General features: G+C 47.0%; 1 protein-coding gene across 3 annotated transcripts in view; it reads right to left on the bottom strand.

The window, feature by feature from the left end:
- Window positions 1–1,950: 1,950 nt before the first annotated feature.
- The window catches only part of TNS3 (tensin 3), a 252,451-nt gene continuing 228,453 nt past the window's right edge, over window positions 1,951–25,948 (bottom strand). For all 3 annotated transcript variants that reach the window (XM_063085688.1, XM_063085686.1, XM_063085687.1), the window contains 8 exons: window positions 21,079–21,210; window positions 17,577–17,672; window positions 16,481–16,558; window positions 15,596–15,673; window positions 7,768–7,936; window positions 6,307–6,375; window positions 6,183–6,209; window positions 1,951–4,674 (listed from right to left, as the gene is read on the bottom strand). In XM_063085688.1, coding sequence (XP_062941758.1) covers window positions 4,530–4,674; window positions 6,183–6,209; window positions 6,307–6,375; window positions 7,768–7,936; window positions 15,596–15,673; window positions 16,481–16,558; window positions 17,577–17,672; window positions 21,079–21,210 — 794 coding nt within the window. In that variant the 3' untranslated portion in view covers window positions 1,951–4,529. The remainder of the gene's footprint in view (window positions 4,675–6,182; window positions 6,210–6,306; window positions 6,376–7,767; window positions 7,937–15,595; window positions 15,674–16,480; window positions 16,559–17,576; window positions 17,673–21,078; window positions 21,211–25,948) is intronic.

Here is a 25,948-nt window from a genome sequence, read left to right as displayed (position 1 = left end):
GTGGGCGGGCCGAGGTGCCCATAATAGATGAATGACCCTGAGTGGGCAGGCCGAGGTGCCTGTAATAGATGGATGACCCTGAGTGGGCGGGCTGAGGTGCCCATCATATAACAGATGGATGACCCTGACTTGGTAGGCCTAGTTGCCCATTATATAACAGTTGGATGACCCTGAGTGGGTGGGCTGAGGTGCCCATTCTATAATTGATGGATACCCGGAGTGGGTTGGCTGAGGTGCTATTATATAATAGATGGATGACCCTGAGTAGGTGGGCTGAGGTGCCCATAACTGATGGATGACCCTAATGGGTGCGCTGAGGTGCCATTATGTAATAGATCCCCATGAGGTGAACAAGGAACCTGTGACACCCTCCTGCAGCAGGTGGCAGGAGCCTATTCAGCAAAGGCCTCATGGCCACTGGGTGCCTCCAATAGTACTCTGGTCTGGCTCTGATCAGCACGGGAGTTCTGACCTGCTCCGTTTCCGACCTGGGCTGGTTCACCCCTCCTTAGGCAACCTGGTGGTCCCCCGCTCCCGGGAGGTCACCATATTGATGCCGAACTTAGTGCGGACACCCGATCGGCATAGCGCACTACAGCCCAGAACTCCTGGGCTCAAGCGATCCTCCAGCCTCAGCCTCCCGAGTAGCTGGGACTACAGGCACGCGCCACCACGCCCGGCACTCTGGTCTGGCTCTGACCAGGGATCTAGGGACATGTGTATGTCCTATGAGCTTGGCAATTGTGGCGAATATGGACTGTGTTCTTGGAAAGTGCACTCCATGAACTACCATGAAGTTAGTGTCCTGCCACCTTACACCTTGTTGTGACACTGGCCAAACCCAGACAACGACTGGCTTCAAGGGCCACAGGAGCTTCCTGCTGTACAAGCTGTAACCCGCCACCACCCACTGTCCTGTCTGCTCTGGGCGACAAAACCGGGAGCATGCCAAGTCCTCCTTCCTTCCTGGAGTCCTGGGGTGGAAAATGATCTCCTGTGTGTCTCCTCGCAGTGGAAAGTGAAAGACTCCAGGTGCTGACAGCACAGAGAGGGAATTTTGAGTTGGGGGAATGGCAGCTAGGTGAAATCTTTACTGTCTGTCCATGACTGCAACAGCCCCAAACCGTAGCTTCTTTTCTGACTTGCAGCTGAGGGAACAAGGTTAGAGGGCAGTCCTGTGTCCCATCACCCAACTCAAGAAGGAGGGGGCAGGCCCGGGAGGGCAGAAAGCCTCGGGGAGGGGGAGCCTCAGCTGGAGACGGACCCTGCACGAGAGTCTGGAGGGTGGCACGGGGCTGTCTGCATCCACCGGACTTCCAATATTCAGGTTTGGGGCCCACCTTGGTAGACACTGGGAGGTCCCATCGGGGACAGGTCCACTCCATGGACATGCTCCTGCAGTCAGTGTGTGGGTGTGTGTGTGGGGGGGTGTATTTGCAACAACCTCCATACAGTGCCTTTTAACACTGTGCATCGTAATTGTTAGAAATCTTTGAATATAGTTTTTCCAAGGTCTCTGGGCAGAAATCTTCAAATGCAAGGTGTCTTTGAAAAGTTCATGGAAAGGTTTGTATTAACTTTTAATTCTATTTTTCCATGAACTTTTTGAAATAGCCACATATATTCCTGCAGACAAAATATAAGTGAATTTATAACCGAATCCACTGATCCATAAACACACAGGCATACATACAAGCACGGGCACAGATGCAGACGTACACATGGACACACGGACACACTCATGCACACACATGCATGGGCACAGAGACACCCACATAAATGTGCACACACAGACACACACACAACACGCAGTTTGGGGCACACAAATGCCTGTCTCGCTGAGGCTTACCAAGTTCATAATTTTATTATACTCTGAATAGAGATGATATTTAAAGAGCAGAGGAAATGACTATACAAAAGATTTATAGAACATTCATTTACATATTGGGTATATTCTTTACAATATCAGAAAAGTAAAAATATGCACTAATAGGTAAGGCAGATAAAGAGACATTACAAGGTCTCTGATGCTGAGGATAAATGCAGGGTGACATTTAACATGGCTATAGCTTAACACTGGAGGAGTACAACAATGTCTTTAATGAGAAGGTTAATAGGACCCTGGCTATAATGTGTGTCAGGCACAGTTACTGTGAACTCACGGCATTTACAACCCAGGACAGGACGTTCCTGCCCAACTGCTGCCCCAGAGGCAAGATGCCTGGGAGACGTTCCTTCTCCCAAGTGCCTGAACTAGCGTTGGCCGCAAGGCTTGCTCACGGTGTCTGAGCCCACAGTGCAGTCTGTGACGACATGGACTCGCCCTGCCCTGGAAGAAAGACACCTGTCGTACCGGCTTGTCAGAAACCCTGGAAAGTGGCTTCCTTGGGTTCCTCAAAGGGAACTATTTGCTTGGAGCAAATTCCCTGATGCCCTTGACCACTTTTACCTTGAGTAAAAATCACACCTGGTGAGTCAGCTTAAAGAGCACATTTGTGTGGCTTCTTGAATGCTCTCCACGATGACCGTCACGGGAGGCCCTGATGTCTCTGCAGCACACCGCAGGCTGTGCTTCTCAGTGCTGCACCCCTACCTTGCTCTGATTTCTAAACAAGCCTCCTCTTCCTTCATCAGAAGGATAAAGGGCCTGGCTGTGGTGCTTGGGTCAAACTTGGGTTTAAACCATCTCAGGATGAGGCACCTCTTGGGGACAGCACAAACCTCTGCTCCCCTTGGCCAGATTCCTGCAGTGGATGAAAAACTGAAATGCTAGAAGCCTCCACCAAAGACATCAGGGCCACTAGGGAATGACAGCACATTCTCTCAAACAGCCACGCCAACGCGTGACAGGGAAGGAGGTCCGCGAAGACCAAGGCAGACATTTGGCACAGAAAGGAGGCACTTGGGTTTGGTGTGTCAATAGGAGCTAAAACGTGGCATGGTCCCCCTGCTTTCATGCACGCACATACAATGCCCGCTGTGATCCTGCTGGTTCCAACTCTACTTGTCTTGAAGTCTTCCTCTGCCCCTTACTTTAAAGCAGAGGATTCACAAACCCCAGCTTCTGAAAGCAGAGGAGGGTGGGAATTTCCAGAGGGATCCCAGCGGGAATAGTCAGTGCGTCCCCAGAGTGCACTGGACTATGCGGGAAGGAGCTCAAGGCTTTATCCTGACGTGGCCCAGCTACACCTCGCACTCTGCAGAAGTTCCAGGCTCAGAGGCTTCTCCCAAACATCTGACCACTGACAGCCTCAGGTGGGAGAACCACAGTGCTGGACTACTCATAGAAGCATGGAACAGTGCACCCGATTCGGTGACCAAGATGGGGCAGGACAGTGGTGCTCAAGCCTGTAGTATTGGGATCCCTTCTTGTTCTCCTTGTCCTAACCACACAGGGTCGCCTCATGGCACAGTGAGGGCTCATGAAGGCCAGGGGTGCTTTAGGTCGTGCTACTTCAGGCCTGAAGATGACCAGAAACAAGCTGATGAGGGGGATGCCGAGCTGAAACCCAGGCACTTTCCATCCCTCCCTTGCCCTTCCCCATCAGAAAGGGTGTCAGCCACAATCGGGAAGAGAGACCAGTAAGTAAAGTGTCGGGGAGGCTGCTGGAGGCAAAACCACCTTTGGGTAGCACCACACACAGGGGACCCACAAGTGTCACCCGCAGTCCACCACACACCCTCCTGAAATCATAGCTTGGCACGTGCAGCATCTGACACCAGTACAGCACAGCAATGGCAAGTTATCATAAATAATTTGGCATACGTAAAATATAAATTATATAGAAATCGCATGTTTGCTTCCTTCTTTTCATTTCTCCTCTCAGGGTCCTCAGGGGCTCTTCCAGCCCAGTTCACCAGATGTGAGCAGGAGGCGTGGAATTGGCAGCACATGCGGGGTGGCATCTCTCTGACATCACACTCCCCCCCACGACGCTGGGAGGCTTCTCCCCCTCATTCTCATTACATCACACCGTCCCCTCGTTCCTGTTCCTGCCGTGTTCTGGAAGGGCCTGACCCGCACGAACCTTTGTCAGACATGCATCCCCTTCCTAGGTTCATCTCCATCACAGGAAGACCAAGGTGAGGGAGCCTGCTGCCTCAGGTGTGGGCTGGACAGAAAGCGCTCCAGCCATGGCCAGGTGCAGTGGTCACTCAGCACCCTGCAAGCAGGCTGTCCACTCCCACAAATACTGGTGTGCCAGGAACTCAGGGGCCACCATGCTTTCCATGCTGTTTCCTTGCATGTCCCTTTCCCACATGACCCTGCCGTGCACCTGTGCCCAGCTGCTTCCACTCAAAACGCACCTGGCCACGGAGATATGTCAGATAAGAAGTTACTTTCAGGAAAGGCCAATCCATGGTGAAGTTGTTTGTCCCTGTTTTGTAGAGCTGGAAGTTTCTTTGTCCCCTCCTGGGCCTGGACTCTCTGGATTATCAGTCTGGTATGAAATGGGGGCCCCGCCCTCCCCCACTGCTGTCTTGAGGGAAATGACAGAAGTCTGGCGGGTCCGAGCTGCTAGGGGCTCTCAGATCTTCTTTGAGGAGCCGATCATGACCTTTGATACGAAGTTGACAATGGCGCTGGCAGGCTGCTCAGGGTCGTGCTCTGCAAACAGGTGGCACACATTGTCTGTAGAGCTGCCCTGCTTCCGGGCCACAAATCCAAAGACTCTGCAAAAGGAAAGTCCAGGTTACAGTGGAAGTGTCTCTCAAAGCACCGCGCATGCTGTGCAAGCTTCCGCCTCCTCCAGCCACCAGCAGTACTACGAGGAACCTTAACTGCCATATGTCAAAAATCTGCCAGGTGCCAAACACCTGGTTAGGAACCTGTCCATGCAGTTGACCTCCAATCCTCACAGACCAGCAGGTGACGCATGACTCTTGCTCTGCAGGTGGGAACCTGAGGTTGTGAGGTGAGTCTAGGACCTGACTCAAAGCTGAGGCTCAAGCCACAGCAGTTCCTGACACCTGAGTCGGAATCCTCAGGGCACTTGTTCCTGCAGATTCCTAAGCCCCAGCCTGACATACTGGGCCAGGGTCTCTGAGGGGCGGGGTGGGGCCTCAGGGACTTTGACACTCCCCCTCCACTAGAACCAGAGGGAAAATATGTCAAGGGCCTCATAAGCCTGGGTTATAAACTATGTATAGTTCAGGAAGTTTAAAAAGAACAGTGAATCTAATTATTTTTCTTAGAAGAATTGGAGCCATTATCTTAGAAGGCTTTTATGAGTCCTAAACTTAACACAATAACGGCCATTATCCATACCCAAATCCTTGGCATAGGTCTTTCTTCTCTTTCTCAGAAAAATGAAGGACTTTTTGTTTAAGCCTAGCAGTTTCCATGCCAAAAAAGGGACTGGCCAACAACCCTCAAGTAACCCCGATGGACTTCCAAATGCCAAGCACATGAAATCCCCATGCTACCCCTGCCAGCCAGAGGCAGGAGTGTGCCCAGAACACAGTCCCTGCTGGGGGCTTAGGGGAGGCCCTCTGAGCACTGATCAGCTCCGTAGACACACGAGAAATCTGAAATAGGAATCCTAGGGAAAAATGCCTGTGATCGGACACTTGTGGTCATTAAATTTAGACTGTGTAGATGACCCCACCTGGGGGAATGCGGACAGTTATGCCTCAAAGTGGGAGGTTAGGACAAGGTCCCAATGGCAACACTGGGCTGGGAATGTTTCCACACCAAGCAAGGCCGCTGAGAACTTAGAGAACCAAGGAAAGATCCACCTGTAGAGAGGGACCTCTAACAGGTGCCTGGCCTGCCAGAGAGCACAGGCGTGACGAAAACTGTCCTCCCGTACATTTGGCAAGTACTGAGCACCTGCTTCGTCCGCACTCACACACACAGGGGGCTCTTCCTTCTAGCTGCACAGACCTCAGTGTGCTGCAGCCCACGCCCCTCTGTATCTATACCAGTGTTATAGATCCCTCATAAACACCGCAAATCCAGCCAACAGCCAGCAGAAACATTGACACCATTTAGGCCCTCACTACCTAAGGAGAACACTCTTACTTTTTCTATTTTTTCTAAAGCAAAAAAAACCCCTAAAACATTGACACAACTTAGTCGTTTTTTTATGAGACACCCTCTTTGGAAATCTGGCACAAAATTCAACTTTGGACTATGATTGTAAACGAAGAGAGAATGTAAAGAAATTCTGGCAACTTACTTTGAGGAAGGTCCATCTTTGATCCACCTTGGTAATTAAGGAGAAAAAAAAGTTATGTTAATTAAAAAAAATTAAAGGGTAAAACAAAGCATAACCTTGCTTAATAAAAACGCAAATTTCTTACTTCCTGTCTTGTGGGTCCAAGGCACAGAAAATCACGCTGCTCACAGGGTAATGCCTCCGGAAGAAGAGCCTGGTGGGACAGGAAGAGAGGACGTTCCCATTATGGGGGGTTGCAGGGTGGTGGGTGATGCGCTATGCGGGCCCCCCATGTGAAGATCCGTGGAGCAGAAAAGTATTTTATACTTGCACTTGTCATTTGGAGAACAAAGCTGTGCTCATTAAAAGTCCATAGATGACATGAAGTTGGGCAGACAGTTCTTGGAAACAGTGAACGGAAGCACCATATAGTGAGATTGTGGACCTCGCGGAAGGCCCCTGACCTTGACCCTGTGTCCACAGTGGGGCCAAGCCACGCAGGGCACTTGCCAAGTGCTCTTTCCCCTTGAGTTACTAAATCCTGAGGCCAGTTTTTTGGTGCAGGTTTGAAAGGTGAGGAAACCGAGCATCAGGGGTTTAGGACCTTGCCCGGGGTCACCCTGCTGGTCAGTGTTGTGGGGCGGTGCTGAGCTAGGATCTGACCAGCAAACCCCAAGATCTGCCCATGCTCCTTTTCTTAACAGGTGAAGTCTTATGAGCAGAACCTGAACCTGCCTAAACTCGCTTCATCCTAAAGCCACAGGTGCGGGGGGGGCGGGGAGGGGAGGGCAGGGCCCTGCTGGGGGATCCATAGGCAGGGACTCAGCTGGCCTGAGTGGCCCATGGGTACATCTGTCCTGACAGCTCCTGCCATGGCAATGTTGCCACAGTGGACACCCTGACTTGCCTTGTTAGTCACACAAGGCTGTTTCCATAACAAATACATAGTAACTGCATCTGCCATGCCTGTGATCCTAGGTCAAAGGCTCCACTTGTAGGAGGGACAAGCCTGTGGCTGTCTCTTCTGTGTCCCCACTGGGCTTCAGTGAACATCCGTGGGTAGAGCACATGCTCCAGCACAACTGACTCAGTAACAACTCTGATGAGAGTCATTTGAAACCAGCTACAGGAAATAATATGCATCAATATATATCATTATTTTATAACTGGTGGTCATCCTCTCATCTGAAAGGAGATGACCACTAGTTAAAAAAATAAAGATGCTGCAACAAAGATCAGTGGATTCTGATCATAGTCTCAGATTGTTTTTCAAGAACTTACTTAAAAGACTTTTGCATTTGCAATCACGTGTGTGTGCATGTATGTGCGTAATATTCAAAGCACCAAATACATATATATATAAAACTGATTCCTGAGAAAAAAGCCTTCAGGACAAATACTATAGTTTATACATGGCTCTTGGGACCTAGTGAATGACAGGGAACAACCTAGACAGACAGTGGAAAACTAATGACCTCAAGGGCCACTAAAGATTTACCTGGAAGACCACCCCCACTAGAAAAGATCAGGTGGAAGGTGGCATTCCAGCTGTGCCCAGCAACCCGCCCCTGCTGGGCTGCTCCCCACGTCCCTCCCGGACACTCACTTCCTCTGATTGTCTGTCAGGGTGATACCCTGGGCTGACACCTTGAAGTGCACAACTGTGGACATGGGGGGCGGCTCCTGGACCAGGGTGATGCTCAGGGCCTTCTGGACCGCCTGGTGGCCAGTGAGGGACTCCATCTCCACAGAGTTCAAGTACCATACATTGCAGGCTGCAAGACAAGACACCAAGGGGGTTGTGGGTTAGTTGCAAATGTCAGGAACACGTGTCCTTTTCACACATGGCAGTTGCCGATGTGCAGACCTTGGATTTATGAACGACTCACACAGGTGGCCTGTGCCAGGTGCATTTGAAGGCAAATGCCCTTTGCCCCCAATTCTGAAGGTGTGGCGAGTGAATGACCCAAAGACACGCTTGCTCCAATGCCCAGGTGGAGAATAAACAAGTCACTGGAGCAAGCAGCCCCTGCCCTCCGTGGCTTCACCCTCCCGCAGGCCTGGCCTCCCAGGTGGCACCTGAGGCACCTTCTCTGTCCCAATGTGGGTGTGGACAACAGTCATGTTCGCACAAAAGCCCAACTACAGTTATAGGTAAGGAGGCTCCGAGGCCACTGAGGAACGTCCACGAGAGGAGCATGTGATCCAGAATCCCAGACAAGTGCCTGGTGCAGAGTGCGGGAAGGGGCGGCTTCCAGAAAGGGCTGCTGAGAGAACGCACAGTTTGCGGGGACCTCGGCACTCAGACTGAAAAGAGCCAGAACCTCCCAGCTGCCAAGGAGGGGCACAGGGTCTTCCCCATGGCCACCTCCTCTTGGGCAAAGAACGACCGGGTGTACACATGGCTGTGTAAAACCCTGCTCACCCCGTGAGCCGCACCCTGCGCTCGGGCAGAGGCTCCCACCACTCCTACCCTGGGAACACGACTGCACAGCCTGCTCCCCTCTGTGCCAGGCCAGCCTCATGAGCACGTGGTTGGCTTCATTCCGCTTTTAAAGACCTCTGGAGTGTCATAGAAAACAACCCTTCCCTGTGACCCGCACCCACACACGCAGCACTCAAGGGAATGGCAGACCCTTGCAGGTTGTGCGGGGCCAGGGCTGCCAGCAGGTGCACCCACCCACAGGCCCACCCCGACAGCCTGGAGGAGTGGGTGTCAGAGTGCAGGGCCATGCACGGGCTGCTCAGCCATCCCTCTCCACAGCAATGCCATCGCTCACAGCTCAACTGCAAAGTCTGAGGCGTGTTAAGGGTTTGAGACAGCCACTGTGGATGATAATTTGGCAGTATTTGTCAGGTGGATCAGAAACACCCAGAGTAACCTAGAGGTCCCACTTCTGAGAAGATTCAGAAAGGAAATATTCCATAACCACTTGAGAGAATTAATGCATATTCATTATAGTGGAAAAAATTAGAAACAGATTATGTCCAAAAATAGGGAAAGGGTTAAAATCCCTCAATGGAATACCAAGCAACTGGCAAACAGCAATCATGAAAATTATATAGGAGCGTGGAAAAACACTGTTAGCAGTTAATTGGAAAAGCAGAATAAAAACTCCCTCTGCTATGGTTAGAACTATAAAATGAAAAGCATGTGTGCGTATGAACGGGAGCTGGAAGGGAGCCTGGAAAATTTAAAACAGTTTTTAGGAGAGTGAATATTCTGCCTTTGATTTCATTAGTTTTTCTGTCATGCTGATCGTGCAGTTACAGAAGAGGGAAAAAAATGAGAATTCTGATTTCACTACTATGAAAATCCCACAAAATCGGCACTGGGTCGGGTTCACATGGAACCAGAGGCTGCCACGACCCAGACCCTCGCTCTCCTGCCAGCACCACCATCGTCTTTTTGATAGGGGTCAGGCCAGCTAACTGGAGGCTGGCAGGTGTTTGGGGAAGATCTCTCCTCAAATGCAGGAGCTATGTTGTCCTCCAAGCAGAGGAGGAAATGCTGTCAGTTTTTAAAGCACATCTTAGAGAGGCAGTTCTACTGAGGAAACGTCATGTGCCAACACCAAGTCCCCCAAAGCCCAACACTCTCCAGCAGAGAACAGCTAGGCTTGTTCAAGTGGGCCTGGCTCAAGGCCGTCCAATTCCACTTGACAGTTTCGGTGAGGGGTGAAGATTTGGAGCTATGTTGCCTTGTGAGACACTGAACAGGAAAGTGTCCATCAGACCCACAACTCGGAGCCCTGCAGATTGTTAGGTTACTCTGGGAAAGCAATTTGACAACATGGAACAAAAGTCTTAGGTCACATGTTCCAACCCAGCAGTATCACTTCTGGGAATGTGTTCTAAGGCAACAATCGGGAATTCAGAAAGAAGAAGTAACACAGAAAGATAGTCCTCCAAGCACTGTTTGCAGTATTGAAAAATTAGAAACACACTAAATGAACAACCATAAAGAGGTGAATTACAGGAAAGACCACTATACAGCTATTAAAAATGAGACCTGCACATGTTTGTGAAAACCATCGGTAATTTCATTTTGCTCAGTGAGAAAAGGAATATAAAAGAATTGTGCACGCAGCATGATCTCAAGCACGAGGCGAGAGGTAGCACTGGAGCAAGCCTGGCTGATAATTAGGAGTGCTCTCTGGGGGGACACCACCGCGCCTCCTGTCTCCCTTGTTCCCAGTACTCAGTGGTTGTACGTGTCTATGACTAATTCATTTTCCCCTTTCTTTCCTGTATTTCCTTTTTTAAAAACTTAAAGAACACGTATGACATTTATAAAAAACTTATACAGTATGCTACATTAAAAAACACAACCACACATTTATGGGAAATCTATCAGAAGTCTGGTAAAAATGCCTTTCTTTTCAAGATTATACTGCACTCTTCTCCTTCAACAAGAAACAATTAAGAACTGAGGCTTCAAACATACATAGAAATTGTTTTAGAGATTGGAGCCAAGTCAGAATGACCTTGGTATCAAGTGAAACAGGATTAAACTGAACAGAATTAAAAGTTTATCCTCACCGCTGTGAGCTGTCCGACTGCTAATATTTCTGAATCTTGGCTTCCTGAATCTTTACAATGAGGAAAGTGGATGCGATAACCTCAAATAACTGATGCCCGTCCAGGAGTCTAGGACTCCAAGTGATTGAGGACAACAAGTGAAATGAAGTTTAGGAAAAACCTCACTCAATTTACTGGAGGGGATCAGAGGCTGGAATAGTTCTAGTACGTTGCTACAACAGTTGTTTTGTACTTAATTCTGACCAACTGCAACTGATCCTCCAGGTGCAGATGCACTGGTTGAGGGGTGGTCACTGCAATGGCCTCACTCTTCTGGGGACAGATCTGCTGTCCTGATTCCTTGCCTTGTCAGTATGATGTTGGATGGAAATTCACAGCTCTCCGTGTGTTTTAGAAATAAGAGATTTTTACAGGAAAGCAGCTCAAAGCAGTCATAAGTTAAGCCTCATACATAAACAACTTAGGTGATTAAACAAGACTTGAGGTTCTGAATGAAGTCTAACTCTAAGAAGAACCACCCTTTAAAAAATATTTTGAGTATTGATACATTTCATATGTTGTTTTAAAAAGACAGAAAAGCAGACTTAAAAATGACAAGCCAGAATAGAAGAGAAAGCTTATTAATATCTAAAACAAGGGCTATTATGGTACATTATTATGTGAGGCTAATTCACTCATCCATTTATTAATCCAGCATTTATCAGGTAAATGCAGGATAACAAAGAAGCTTAGGGAGAGACATGAGATGCTCTTGTGGTGAGAAGACAGTAAACCAAAACAGCAGAACACACAGGTGTGTGCCCGGGCACTAACCCGTGGGGGACTGAAGGGACAGGGCTGTGTCTCGAGAGGATTGGATGCATCTGGACACAGGAGCCAGATGCCAGGCCTGGCTCTGCCACTCACACTGCTGCCTCCCTCTGCGAAATGGGAGACAGGATACCCCACCATGTGGGCCCTGGAAGAGGACATGGTAATGAGTAGGGCCGGAGCAAGTGCCTCAGGATGTTGCCATGATAATTCTTCAATGTCTTTCTTGAATGATGCTGATAGGTGAGTTGCAATTTAAAAGCCAATACTTAGATGCTTTCAAAATTTCCCATGCATTCTTAAGAGGAGCAATTGAAACAAACAGAGTGGTTTGGTTTGGTAGCCCTGTCTCTTAGGTCGAGTGTGTGGGTGAGCTGCTCACAGGGCCATGGTGGGGCTTTAACAGAAGGAGGCTACAAGCCTTGGTGGGCTCCAGAGACCACATAAAACAAACTTGAGGGTGTTGAGGTCGTCCCTGGCGTGGAGACCCACTGCCTCACATAACCACCATGGGCGTGGCCCTACCGACCCTTCCACCTCGGCCCACTCAGGGAAGAGCCCAGAATCAAAGGTGGGACTGGCTGTCACAAGGGAAGGGATAAGTCTGCCTTCCCAGGAAGGGCCATTCCTCTTGGGCCAGGAAAACAGTTCCAAAGGCATTCTTCAATGTCCTATTCATTTGGTCTTTGCAACCTTTCTGTAGGGACATACTGTTATTATTTCCACCTAACAGATGCAAACCTCAGGTCTGCATGGCTAAATGATTTGCCAGAGGTCAAAACCTTGAGGGGCAGAGATTGAACTTGAACCCAGAACCACAGCTACACCCTTTGTTTTGGAGCTCCAAGTTCTAACACGCTTGCAATCTGGGGCAAGTTCCTGTTGTCTTTGTTCTAGCCATGGATAACCTACCCTTTAACGGGAGTCTAAAAGGCGTTCAACACAATAAACATTCTTTTAGAAACAAGACTGACTGTACTTTAGCTCAGTAAGAGGCACTGTGAAGTATATTTTTACAGGGAAAAATTACATAGAAGAATACTACAAATTATACAGAGAAAATAACAAGAAAATAACTAGATATTTCACATACCTTCATCATGGAGTTATAGCTATAAAGTATTCTACAGGGCCGAGCCTGTGGCGCACTCGGGAGGGTGCTGCGCTGGGAGCGCGGTGACGCTCCCAGCGGCCGCGGGTTCGGATCCTATATAGGAATGGCCGGTACACTCACTGGCTGAGTGCCGGTCACGAAAAAGAAAAAAAAAAAAAAAGTATTCTACAGATATAAGGTACAGAATGGAGGTATTTCTATTCCAATTGTCCACCAGACTTAGAAATTCCCCCTCCAAAACTCTGACAGCAAACATCCGGCTTGCATGAAATACCTCCAGTGGGGGAATTCAGAGTTTCAAAATTAGTGGGTCACTGTCCTCTCTAACTGTGTCCCTCCCCCAAGGATGCAAAACTTCAGGAGCCCTATGTCATCATGTTTGTCCACAATCTTCTTAAACTGGGGCCACCAGGACTGCACCTAATGCTACAAAAGTGATCTGGCCTGGAATTAATAAAGTGATTACAGCAAGGCTGTTGGATACAAAGTTAATCTACAAAAGTCAATTGCTTTCCTATATACCAGCAATGAACAAGTAGAATTTGAAATTAAAAATACAATACCACTTATATTAGCATTCCCCAAAATTACTGAGGTATAAATCTAACAAACAACATGCAATATTTACATGAAGGAAACTACAAAACTCTGAAAATCAATATCAAAGATGAACTAAATAGAGAAATAATCTATGTCCATAGACAGGAAGATTCAACATTGTCAAGATGTCAGTTCTTCCCAACTTCATCAATAGATTCAATGCAATCCCAATCAAAATCTCAGCAAGTTATTTCATGAATATTGACAAACTGATCCTAGAGTTTATATGGAAAGGCAAAAGATTCAGAATAGCAAACACAATATTGAAGGAGAAGACCAAAGTTGGAAGACTGACACTATTCGACATTAAGACTTACTACAAAGCCATAGTAATGAAGACAGTGCAATATTGGTGAAGGAACAGAAAACAAATCAATGGAACAGAATAGAGAACCCAGAAATAGATGCACATAAATACGAGGATACTTCAAAAAGTTCATGGAAAGATTCATATAACCTTTTAATTCTATTTTTCCACGAACTTTCTGACGTACCCTCTTATGGTCAACTGATCTTTGACAAAAGAACAAAGACAATATTATGGAGAAAAGATAGTGTTTTCAACAAATGGTGCTAGAACAACCAAAAAATGACTCCACACACAGACCTTACCCCCTTCGCAGGAATGAACTCAAAATGGATCACAGACCTAAATGTAAAACTCAAAACTACACAATTTCTAGCAAATAACATAGGGAAAAATCTAGATGACCCTGAGTTTGGTGATGATGTTTTATATATGACACCAAAAACTGGATTGTATTAAAATAAAAAATTTCTGCTCTGCAAAAGACACTGTCAAGAGACTTAAAAGACAATCCACGGACTGACAGAAAACATTTGTAAAAGATGTATCTGATAAAGGACTGTTATCCAAAGTACACAAAGAATTCTTAAAACTCAACCATAAGAAAATAACCCAATTAAAAAATGGGCCAAAGATCTTAACAGACACTTCAATAAGGAAGATAAACAGATGGCAAACAAGTACATGAAAAGATGCTTCACAAGTCATTGGAAAAATGTAAATTAAAACAACGAGATACCTATTTCACCTGTCAGAATGGCCACAATCCCAAACACTGACACCACCAAATGCTAGTGAGGATATGGAGCAACTGGAATGCTCTTTCATTGCTAGCAGGAATGCAAAATGGTACAGCCACTTTGGATGACAGTTTGGCAGCATCTCACAAAACAAAACATACTCTTACTACTACACAATCCAGCAGTGGTGCTCTTGGTATTTGCCCAAAGGGGTTGGAGACTTATGCTGACACAGAAACCTGCGCATGGACATTTATAGCAGCTTTCTTCATAATTGCCAAAACTTGGAAACAACCAAGATGCCTCAGTAGGTGAATGGATAACTACACTGTGGTACATGCAGACAACAGAATATTATTTAGTGCTAAATAGATACGACCTATCAAGCCATGAAGAGATGTGGAGGGACCTTAAATACATATTACTAAGTGAAAAAAGCCAGTCTGAAAAGGCTACATACTATCTGATTCCAACTATAGGACATTCTGGAAAAGGTAAAACTATTGAGACGGTAAAAGATCAGTGGTTGCCAGAGGTTAGTGGGGAGGGAGGGATAAATAGGCAGAGCACAGAGGATTTTTAGGGCAGTGGTACTGTTCTGTATGATACCAGAATGTTGGATATGTGTCATTATACATTTGCCCAAACCCACAGAATATACAACACCAAGAGTGGACCCTGATGTAAACTGTGGACTCCGGATGATTATAACGTGTCAGTGTAGGTTTATCAGTATAAGAAATGTACCACTCTGGTAGGGGATGTTTATATAATGGGGGAGGCCGTTCATTTACATGGGAAGTCTCTGTACCCTTCTCTCAATTATGCTGTCAATCTGTAACTGTTCTAAAAAATAAAATCTATTAATAAAAATTTTTCAGTGGCCTGGTCTCTGGAGAGCTGGCACTGGGTGGTGTCTGCCTCACCCAGGTGGCTGGCAGCGTGGGTCAAACTGTTGACTCATGCTGGGCGGCTTGTTGAGTCACATCTCTGGAACATTTTTACGCTTACAGCTGGCGAGGCAAGTCACCCACATCCTGTCTTACTACATTTTCCCCCAAACCAAATACAGGACTTGACATTTATTCCACTGAATTTGGTCTTGTTTGAGACGGACCAACATTTCAGCCTCTGGAGCCCTGGTCTGTGTCCTGACATTGGTCCCCACCCAGCTCTGTTTGAGCTTCTATAAAAGGAAACCTCCTTCAAAGCACACAGAAAGGAAAGGAAACCTGAATAATGAGAGTGCAAAAGGAAGTTGTGTCACTGAATCTTTTTTCTGCCCCAAAGCAGGTGTGGACATGCAGCTGTGCTCACTGACCTGCCCCCTGCTTCAGCAACTCGGCCGCCGAATTGGCCGCTGTTTGGGGAGAATTTTCTGCTATTTCCTCCAATGGATCTGCAGGAAGGGGCAAGAAAACAGAAATGAGTCCTGCGCCTGAAAAAGAATCCTCATGACAAAGATAATTTTATGACAGAATTCTCAGATGGTGACACGCATTGGCTTTGCAGAGCTGACAGTTTCTCTTAGGGATAATAATCCAACCCATAGAAACTATGATCACATTCTACGATGACATGCACAAAAATAGGGATGACATTGTCCAAGAAAACATCTTTATGATCTCTGAATTAATTTATACGAGCAATTAAATTTTAAAAGGTAAATCACACTTGCCTATATATTTAACTATATCATCTTTATGTGACATTGAAACTGCTTAGGAAAGCTGGAACAGTCAAATCACCCTGACATGCTGTGGGTGCTATTTTTTTTGAAAAATTTATTATGGATATTTTCAAACAAACATAAAACGTAGTAACAACAATTCATCCAGCGCCTAAGTTCAATAATATCAACATTCTGCCCATTTTGTAGAATCATAAAAATTAAATGTAAATAACCCTGTGGCCTTTCTGTTTTATATTTTTAGCTACAGAATTTGTGCTCCATAAAACCTTTCTCCAAAGCCCACACTGTGAAGATGTCTAGGAGCTTCCAGGTGCAGCGGGACCTCCTCCTCTCCTTGACTTGGGCAAACTCTTTGGCTTTCTCTTGGGTTTACCCACAGAATACATAGTAGGAAAAAACTTCCAGTCTGATTTTTCTCAATGGATCTTTATAAATCCCTGAAACTGGTGCACCTTGACGACTGTAGGTAACCCTACACAGAGCCAGCCTAGCACTGAGGACCCGACCCTGTACCTCTCTCCGGAATGAGCAGCTTGCACGGCAAGGCCAAGGGCGTGATGGCGTGCTGACACACCAAGGCCGTCAGGCTCCCTGCGAAACAGATGGACAGAAAAAAGAGTCAGCAACAGCTCTACGTGCTCTGGGTGCAACCAGTTTATCAGCCAAAACGAACTTGCTGCCAGGTATGAGCCCTTCGACGTTTAGTAACTAATGTGTTCATGATTGTGGGGATCTGTGCAAAACTTCAGAGAAGTGACATACTCAACATGACAGTTAAGAGGTAAGTAAAGAGAACTGCAGATGATTCCTAGGACAGACACAGAATCACCAAATTATAAAGAGTAAATCATACAGTTTGCTGGATCTGAACTAGAAGGGTGAAATCAAGGAAACTCTAACTTTTGCCACATTCGTTGGTGCTGTAACGGTGCTTCTAAAAGGGCTACGATACAGGTTGAAACTCCGTTCTCCGAAATGCTTGGGAATAGAAGCATTTTAGATTTTGGACTTTTCCAGAGTTTGGAATGTTTGCATTTTACTTATGGGCTCAGCATCCCTAATCTGAAAATCCAAAATGCACAAATGAGCATTTCCTTTGAGCAACATGTCAGCACTCAGAAAGTTTTGGGTTTTGGAGGATTTCGGGTTTTTGGATTAGGGATGTTCATCCTGTATTGACGGTGCTCCGTGCAGCCGCCTCACAGTCTTTCCAACAGGCCCATGAGGTGGGGGGCTCTCGGGCTACAGGGAGGGAAAGACACCCTGCAGGGGGCTCTGTGCTCCCCCTTGTGCCCATGGGATGGGGTCACACCGGGGCTCAGACCTAGTCATCTGTCTGCTGACCAGGACACTATCTTGTTGACATGTGTAACTTCTAGTCCTGGCATAGTGTTTTCCATTTGTTTGGTTTTGACAAAGCTTTTAAGAAAAATTTCCTGTCCAGTTTATCCTAAAAATAATAAGTTAGATCTGAGGAATCTCAGAATCAGGGACTGAAATATGCATCAACCACCACGAGAGTGACAGTCCCAAATCTCAGGTCAGTGAGCAGAGGGAATCCAGGCCTCACGTGTTCAGAACATTGACAGCAACTTCTCAAGTAACTCACCGAAATATGGTTCATTGGAGCACCCTTTCAACCGCACTCCCTTCGGGGTACACTCAATCAAAAAATGCCGAACAAGTTCATTGGACAAATCTCCAGCTGTGTTAAGAAATTAAAAAAAACAAAATAGAATTTTAAAAAATGAGAGCATGGGAGGATTTGAGAGAGAGAATAGCCTTTAAAGCAAAGAGCTACACTTGAGCAGGCCCCTCTGTGGACAGGAGTATGACCACTGCACTGGAAGAGCTTCCAAGATCCATCATAAGGATGGTGGCTGGACTGTGGAACACAAGCCACACGGACACATGGACCCTTGCAGTGACGATGCTGGAGCTAGAGGGCGTCTCTGGGAGAGGACCTCAAACATTCTGCAAGAATTCCCAGCACAGGGAATGAGCTAAGAAAGAGGACCATGGAGACCTCCAGCTCCACCCCTCCCGAAGAGGAGAGGTTAGAAAGATTCAGACCCACAATGCTACTAACAACGAATCATCAAAAAGAGGTGGAAGGATGCCAGTTTTCCGGGAAAGAGTAAGCCAGGAGCCTGGGCACACAAACCCCTCCAGAAGGCAAGTGCTCAGCTCTACAGGAGCAGCACACTACCATGTTGCTAGTAAGCAGTGTGTTTGTGTTCAAGCCAGCCTTGTGAATCCAAACACAAAGTGCTTCATGAAAAGCCACTGATAGCAAAAGTATCTGATGGTGGAAAAGTACAAACAACACAACTAGAAAAAAAGAAAGTCACTGTTCTCAGCTGATGAACCCAACAGACATTCCCGATGTGCTGTATTTCTGCCCTCCTGTGGCTGCCTTGGTCATCCGTCATAGGAGTGTGTCTGCCTGAACTTCTAAAATTTCTGATATTGGGAACCTCTTGGCGGCAGGATCTGCTGGAGTAGGGCTCGGTCCCCAGACCTTGCCCATAGCAGGCTCCCAAATGATGTTTATAAACAGTGACATATCCGTAACACTAAGTGTCAGCATCTTGCAGGGGCAGTAAAGCGTGCAGAAAAGGAAATGATTGGATTCTATAAAAAGCTGTGTTTACCCCAATGGGGAAAAGAACGGAGTGCCCATTCAATTATGGGAGAAAAAGACTCATGACTTCTAAACTAAAGGGGACACCAAGCGTGGGTCTGGATGTCACTTGTGAGAAATGGCTCAGTGGGAATCCTCCTGGCCAGGGCTCTCTGGAGAACAGCATCCTCCAGGTCTGTAGCTGTCCCATCTCCAGGTTACCGGAGGTGGTGTGGTGACTCGCTCTGGCGCTTCACTAGGTTGGTAAACTCTTCTCTCAAATCTATTCTTGGACTGTGAATGCCGAATGTCAAATCCAGGGGCTGGGTGTAGATACAACAGCCAGATAAGATTTCACCCAGAGGACCATGCTGGGTTTCCTGAAGTCTGCTATTCTAATATCCTCCATGTATTTTGTTACCTTCATCTTAAGATTGAATCCAAAGTCTGCCTGAGAGGCAGGCTGCAAGCCTGGAGGTAACAATAGTTATATACCAACATCTGCATTTCCAAAAAATAAGGCATGCAGAAGGGTTTTGTTTTGGGGTTTTTTTGGTCCTTGCCTTGCCTTAAAACTTTCAGTGAAAACCAAGGAACCAAGCAAACCCTACAGCTGCCGTCCATTTGTTCCTGCCCTACTGCATTAATCTCCTGTCTCAACGGACACAGCAGATGTTCTCGTCCCAAGACTTTTTCTTGCTGTCATCAGCATTCACTATGTTTCCAAATAAGGCCTGAAAATTCCTCAACAATCAGATCCAATTGAGCTCTTCAACTACAACAGCCCACATTTCCACTCAAAAGTAGAATTTTGTTGAGCTTCTTATGCTAGAATTCTGGGTGCTCTAAGATCCTACCTTAAGGTAAGATCCTTCCCGACTTACCTGCCCTTCCTCTCCTGCCTTCTCCCCCCTTCACTTCAAGACATAATCGGTATCACAGGCTTGGGGGCTGGGCTCTGACTGAGCTGGGTTCCCTCCCGACCCCACTCCCCCCAATGTCTATTTATTTAATAGAATAAATAGGTTGCTATATATTCACAAGATGGAAAACTATCACAATCAAAGAGAAAAACAGCTACAAGCAACCTTATAAATATGATGAATGAATCTTACAATGTTGAGCAAAAGCAAGTCACAAAAGAATACACACTAGGTTAGTTTCTTATTTCAAGTTAAAAATAATAGACAAAACTATCATGTTTAGAGATTTGTATTTTGGTGGCTAATATGAAAGAACTTTAAATTTAAATTCCACTTAGTAGGTTTCCTGCCTGCAGTGGTGTCCATACAGTAATCAAACTACTTTGTGTACATTAAGGGACAGAGCATGAGAGCACCTAGAATGATGTTGCTGGGAACGAAGGTTCTTTCCTGCTGTGGGAAAAGGGAGATGCAAATGTGGAACAGGAGGAGGTGGGAAAGAACCTGTGATATGGTGTTTGAATTGCAGGTATCAGCACAAGCTCATGAATTTTTTAAAATGACATGTTCCCTAGCTCTGTTCACTAGAGAAAAGCAGCGATACCCTGACAGCAGTGAGCACGCCTGGGGATCTGATCTTGGTTTCTAGACACCATTCCTTGGTAAACAGCACCAGGGATTTGGGGAAAAATGTCTGGGGCCAAAAATGTACAAAGTAATCCAGAAACGTGATTGCTGTTCAGAAGCGGGAATTGTTCGCACACTAGTGGGGATCCATCAAAAGGACACAGGGGCTGCTTGAAAAGCGTCACATAGCCAAATCTGGGACAGGTGGAATACCAAAACATGAGAGTGGTGATGGATTATCACACAGCAGGTAGGCGCATGCAGGGTCGCCCTGGTGGGTTCTCTCTCCTGGGCTGTGGTTACTGTTTTATAATCATGTTTAACTGTACGTGTAGGCAGCACACTTTTCTGTATGTGGTTATGTTTCATGACAAAGAGTGGTAAAAAAAAAAAAAAAAAAAAAAAGCAAGTAGGATGTTACTGTACCATGCACGATTTGTCTACTGTTTGTTGCCTGTGTGGAATGAACTGGCACAAAAGGAGCAAGGAAGATGTTGACTTTCCCGAGAAGTGATGATCTGATGACTTCAGGCTTATACTATCAACACTTTTAATCAATCTAGAAATGCTCTACTGGGTGTAGATACAAGAATAGTGCATGTGGTATGCTACCATTTCTATAAGAAAGAAAAATTCACATTTGCATCTCCTTTGGATAGACATCAGTGAAGACACACCAGAGTTTACCCAAGGGCACTGAAGGGTAGTGGGGGAGATGGGTCCAAAAATGGAAGCAATGAAATAGGTGACCTATTCAGAACAATAGAAAATAAAATTAACAAATAATGAACTTTCTTGCATGAGCAAGAAGAGTACTGAGTCAAATACACCTGAAAAAATAAACACCAAGATGTCATCTAGCATCTTATTAGCATAAAAATAAGCCGACAGACACTCTCCACTGATTGGGTGAACAGAACAATTGTAGGGGACCCTACCTTTCTTGTTCATCTGCAGGACGGAAGGGGGGGGTGTGGCAACCTTCATAGCCAGGCCATAGGCACCTCGGAAGGAGTGACTGTCCCGGACGATGAATGACCCGGGTTCCTTGTCCTTCAACATGGCAATGGCTAGAGAAGGGGGGAGAGAGACATGAACGTCTGCCCGGGAAGACAGGGGTCTGAGTCCACTCATGACCTTTGTGTCCTCTTTCCATTGTTCAGTTTCCAAACAGGGGTGAGTGGGGAACCAGCTGGGGTCCCTGCATGGCTGGACGAACAACATAGATAAAGCAAAAGATCATCCTTCTGTCCATGAAGTTGAGGGACCCTTGGGCAGATCTCTGTGGTGTCCTGTATTTTTTGTGGATGGCCCTAACTGTGAGAAGGAAAAGGGGACAGGAATGTCTCTCTCTTTAGGATGCTGACATGTCAGGCACCGTACTGGGTGCTGCCCATAAATAAAACAAATGATTTCTGTTAATCCCACAGCATCTGTGATGTCCAAATGGTAGTCCCCACATGACAGCCCAGGAAACTGAGGCTCGCCCAGGAAACTGAGGCTCACCCAGTGTAAGGAAGTAGACCAGGTCCACACATGCACAAAGTGCACACATGCAGGGAGAGGGAGCAAGGCTGCCACGCTGCACCTGCAGGGCCACTCTTGGGGGCTGTTTCCTGGCAAGGCATTTTTCTCAAAGATGTTAGGATGTGGATTCTTTTAACAGAATAAAAGTTAAGAAGTTTCTAATCATACTTACTGAAGATAGAAAGGTTATACCCCAAAAGGTTACAGAATATTTAATACGAATTCTAAGATTTGCCCCAGGGAATGGTAATGTGGTCCAGGGCAGTCCTCTATCCTGTGGCCTCATGGCACACGTGGCCGAATGAGCCTAGCCTGGCCGGGGCTGTGGACTCTTTGGTGTGGCTACCACTGGTGAAGGTCCCAGCACAGTGGGTCACCCATCTTCCCTAGGCAAGGCTGGGAGACATTTAGCTAATCATAATCATAACTTAAAAAAAAAAAAAAAATCCCTCCCCTTCATGGTCAAAATCTGGAACTTCCAAGTCCTGTCCTCAAGATACAGAAAGAAAGAGGGATGGGATAGAGAAAAACACCTTCAACCTGATGCTGCCCAGGCTGGAATTTCTCTCTGATACCTAGAATAAGTGCCAGAATTCCTTTTACAGACATTTACTCTTTATTTATAAAAACAGACAGAAAAAACTGGAGATTTAGAATATAACGTTATACAAAATAACAGCCACGGAAATGCTGTCTTTCTGGAATGACGAGGTCCCTGTCTGGAATAGATTAAGGTACAGGACACAAACCCATCAATGGCAGGAAGCCCGTGTTGGTCCTCAGTAAACACCTTCCTGATGTCCTCTGTTGGAGGCCCCTCACATGGCCCTTCGCCAGCCCCCACCCACAGGCATGGCATTTGTCTGGCTGCAGGATGAAACAAACACTTTCTTGCATACACAATTCAATGTCCCGTGCGTGGCCCTGCGTGCAGGGCGAGGCCTTGAAGGAGGAGCTCAACATGCCCCTCTGGACGAGGCCGGAGCTTGTGAACTGCACACTTGGGAGAGACGGAAAGGAAGGCACAGCCAGCCACTCACAGTGCACGCCCAGGCAGAGCCAGCCAGAGCCACACCACCCCCGTGCAAGGTGGCCCTGGGGCTGTGAGAGGGGGGCCTCCTGGGATGGAGCACAGGACCCGGGTATAAACCCCATACACCAATGCTTTTATTCTCATAGTATACTTTATAAATGTGGAGGCTGAACATGTATTATTTTTTAAAAGTAGGGAGAAAGATCACTTACAGAAATTACTTTTTCGGGCCAGCCCGTGGCTCACTCGGGAGAGTGTGGTGCTGATAACACCAAGGCCCTGGGTTTGGATCCCATATAGGGATGGCCAGTTAGCTCACTGGGTGAGCGTGGTGCTGACAGCACCAAATCAAGGGTTAAGATCCCCTTACCGGTCATCTTTTAAAAAAAAAAAAAAAAAAGGAAATTACTTTTTCAATTACAATATACCTCACTGATGGATCTTGGACATGACCAGCGCCATTCTGCACACAATAAGCACAAAATAGTCGCCAGCCCCTCCTGTTGTAAGAAACCTCATGATTTCTGAGAAACAGAAACCTTTTTTGCTTCCGCAAGGGCGCAATTCTCCACCCTGGTCGCATAGCTTCTGCATTAGGATAATGCCCCTCCATGATTGTATGAACCAGCCCTTGGTGCCCTACAGTTCATATAAACTCTCCCACCCCCACACCTGGTGCTGTCCTCCATTTTAAGGGCAGCCCAGGGCTGCCCTCCACTTTGAGCGTGGCCCAGCAGATTCTTTTCCTTTAATAAAGCTTGATCAGTACCCAGCATCTCAGCTCACTTATTTTCCACTCACCAAAGTTTCTTTTTAATTCCCTGTGGTAAATGAGGTGTCTTGGCCTCGTGGGACTCAGAATTTGGGTCATTTGTGGCACAGCAGAGCAAACACCAGCTTCGCTCTGGCCGTCTCTCCTCCAGGGCCACAGAACATTCCCACCGAATCCCCAGAAGCTAGGCCTAAGAGGGCACGAGGGGGCCCTGCCCTCGTGTGCCAGGAACGGGGCTCTAGAGCATGATTTTACACTCATTATTTTTTGAAACAGTAACGGGCTGAGAAGCCCAGTATGCTGAAGTTGTAAAACTGGCGTTTATACATTGCTCACAGCAGATGCATGCTCTGCCCTGGTGTCACATTCTCCGTCTGAAGTCAGTGGCAGGGTGGGAGGATTTGGGGTGGGGGCCACATTTGAGCAAGTGGCCACATTCTCTTCCCACCTTCTGTCCCTGCAAGGAGTATTTTCACAGACATCAAGAGAAGCAACAGCCTGAGAAGGTACAACTAGAATGATTATACTTTATTTCTATTTTACTTAATGGTCCCTTTTTCCTCCTGAGATACTTTTGTAGAAAAAATCCCAAGGAATTAAACTTAAAATAGTGATATGTGACAAATTACACCCCAAAAGAGGCTAACTGGTTGTTTTTTCTTTTTTCTCCTCTGTCACTCTGAAATGTCATTTAGCTTTTCTAGAAAAAGGCACATCTGACAGTTAAAAACAAATGAAACCCATGGGTAGCCTTGTGACATTTGGAGAAGTTGACACACCCAATAAAATGTTAGTCTGCGTAGGTGTTTTCCATATAAAACTCTAGAAAATGGAGGAAGTTATCCTTTTAGAATCCTGCTGGAAAAATCAACACCTAGTGTACAAATTAGCCATTTTGAGATGGGATCCACCCCAGCAAGCCTTGTAAATGTGTCAGGCAGATGATGACAACAGCCCCTGCCACTGAGTGTGCATCTCCCAGGTGCTGGCAGGGACAGGTGCTCCCTACACAGCAGCTCTCAGCAGCCCTGCGAGGCAGGTTCCTTCCTCTCTACCCCACCAAGGAATCAAACAGCGTGTTCCAGCCCAAGCCCATCCACTTTTCAAACCCTTTGTGACGATGTCAGTTGCACAGTGCCAGAAGGGCAGCCCAGCCCAGCACATCACCCTGGTCTAGAAGACAGCACCAACAGAGTAGGAGGGTCTGCACAGAATCTTCTAGAACACGGTGCTCAACAAGTACCCTTCGGCCTGTCCAGCTGGACGAGGTGCTGAGGTGCTGGAGGACACAATCATGGGGATTCTTGTGACAGGAGCTGGGCCGGGATGGTGGCAACAGAATATAGCATCCGGCCCCAGTGGAGCCCTCAAACGTGGCGAGCAGCTTTTCACAAAGGCCAATTCAGGGAAATAAAAGTCTTTCCAGGACATGGGCTTATTCCTCCCTCTTCCATTTAAAATGACAATAGCTTCATTGAGCTCATGGGAAGAAATGCACATTCTTACAATTTCTATTATCTACGTAATCGAGTGGTAGAATTTCAATGAGCAAGCTGGAGCCACTTAACTATTCATCTCCAGGCACTTGGAGGCATCCTCCTAAGGCGAGAGCTCGATGATTTCCTTCTGAAGCTGAGACATGCAAGCACAGAGCAGCCAAGTGGGTTTCCCGCTGACTCGGGCAGGCAGCCTGTCATTTCTGATCGCTTTCAGCCACCCGCCTCCCTTTCTCAACCCCGCATCCACCAAGGGTCCTGTGGCCCATTCCATCTCCTAGGAATCCATCTTCCAGTCACTGGGGAACAGCCTGCCCTCCCCTGCCAGCTACGCACCATCCCCTCTGAGGGACATCCCAGAGCTAGGGGCTCCCCAAGTGGCCAAAATCAGATTTCCAGAAGAAGACACTGTGCAGCAGCCCCCCCTCTGAGGACTCATGAATTCTGCTCACCCCCAACAGAGGAACCACCACCCTGAACAGAACCCTCGCCTTGCTCTCCCATGTGTCTTCTGTTCATAGGCTGGAAGGAAGTGACATGTGACTTAGTAGCTCAAAAATATTAATGATTTCAAATTTTTCAAGGCGGAACCAAGCAAAGATGTTCTGTCTGGTTTGTGTGTGAGGTGCTCGGATAAGTGCCTGTCCTCCCAACTTGACCGAAAAAGGTGATCGTGAATGCATGGGGTCCCCAGCTTTGTGGAGCAAGACCTTGTCTTCAGTGGCTCAGTACCCTGACAAAGACACAGATGAGAGAATCTCCTCATCCTAGGTGGCTGTCGTGGGCTGGCAGTGCTGGCTGATGGGAGCAGCCAAGAGTTATGCCCCGCGCACTGGAATGCCTACAGCTGGTGCCGGTTCCTCACCAACCCCCCATAGTACCGACTTTTTGCTAAAAACACTCAACAGTCACCGCATTGCCCATGGAGGTGTGTCGTGAAGTGTAGGCCTTGCTCTAATTCAATCCATGCCAATGCCGTG

Source organism: Cynocephalus volans, chromosome 2 (genome assembly GCF_027409185.1).
Source record: "Cynocephalus volans isolate mCynVol1 chromosome 2, mCynVol1.pri, whole genome shotgun sequence".
NCBI lineage: Eukaryota > Metazoa > Chordata > Mammalia > Dermoptera > Cynocephalidae > Cynocephalus > Cynocephalus volans.
This window is presented reverse-complemented; position numbering and strand designations above follow the sequence as displayed.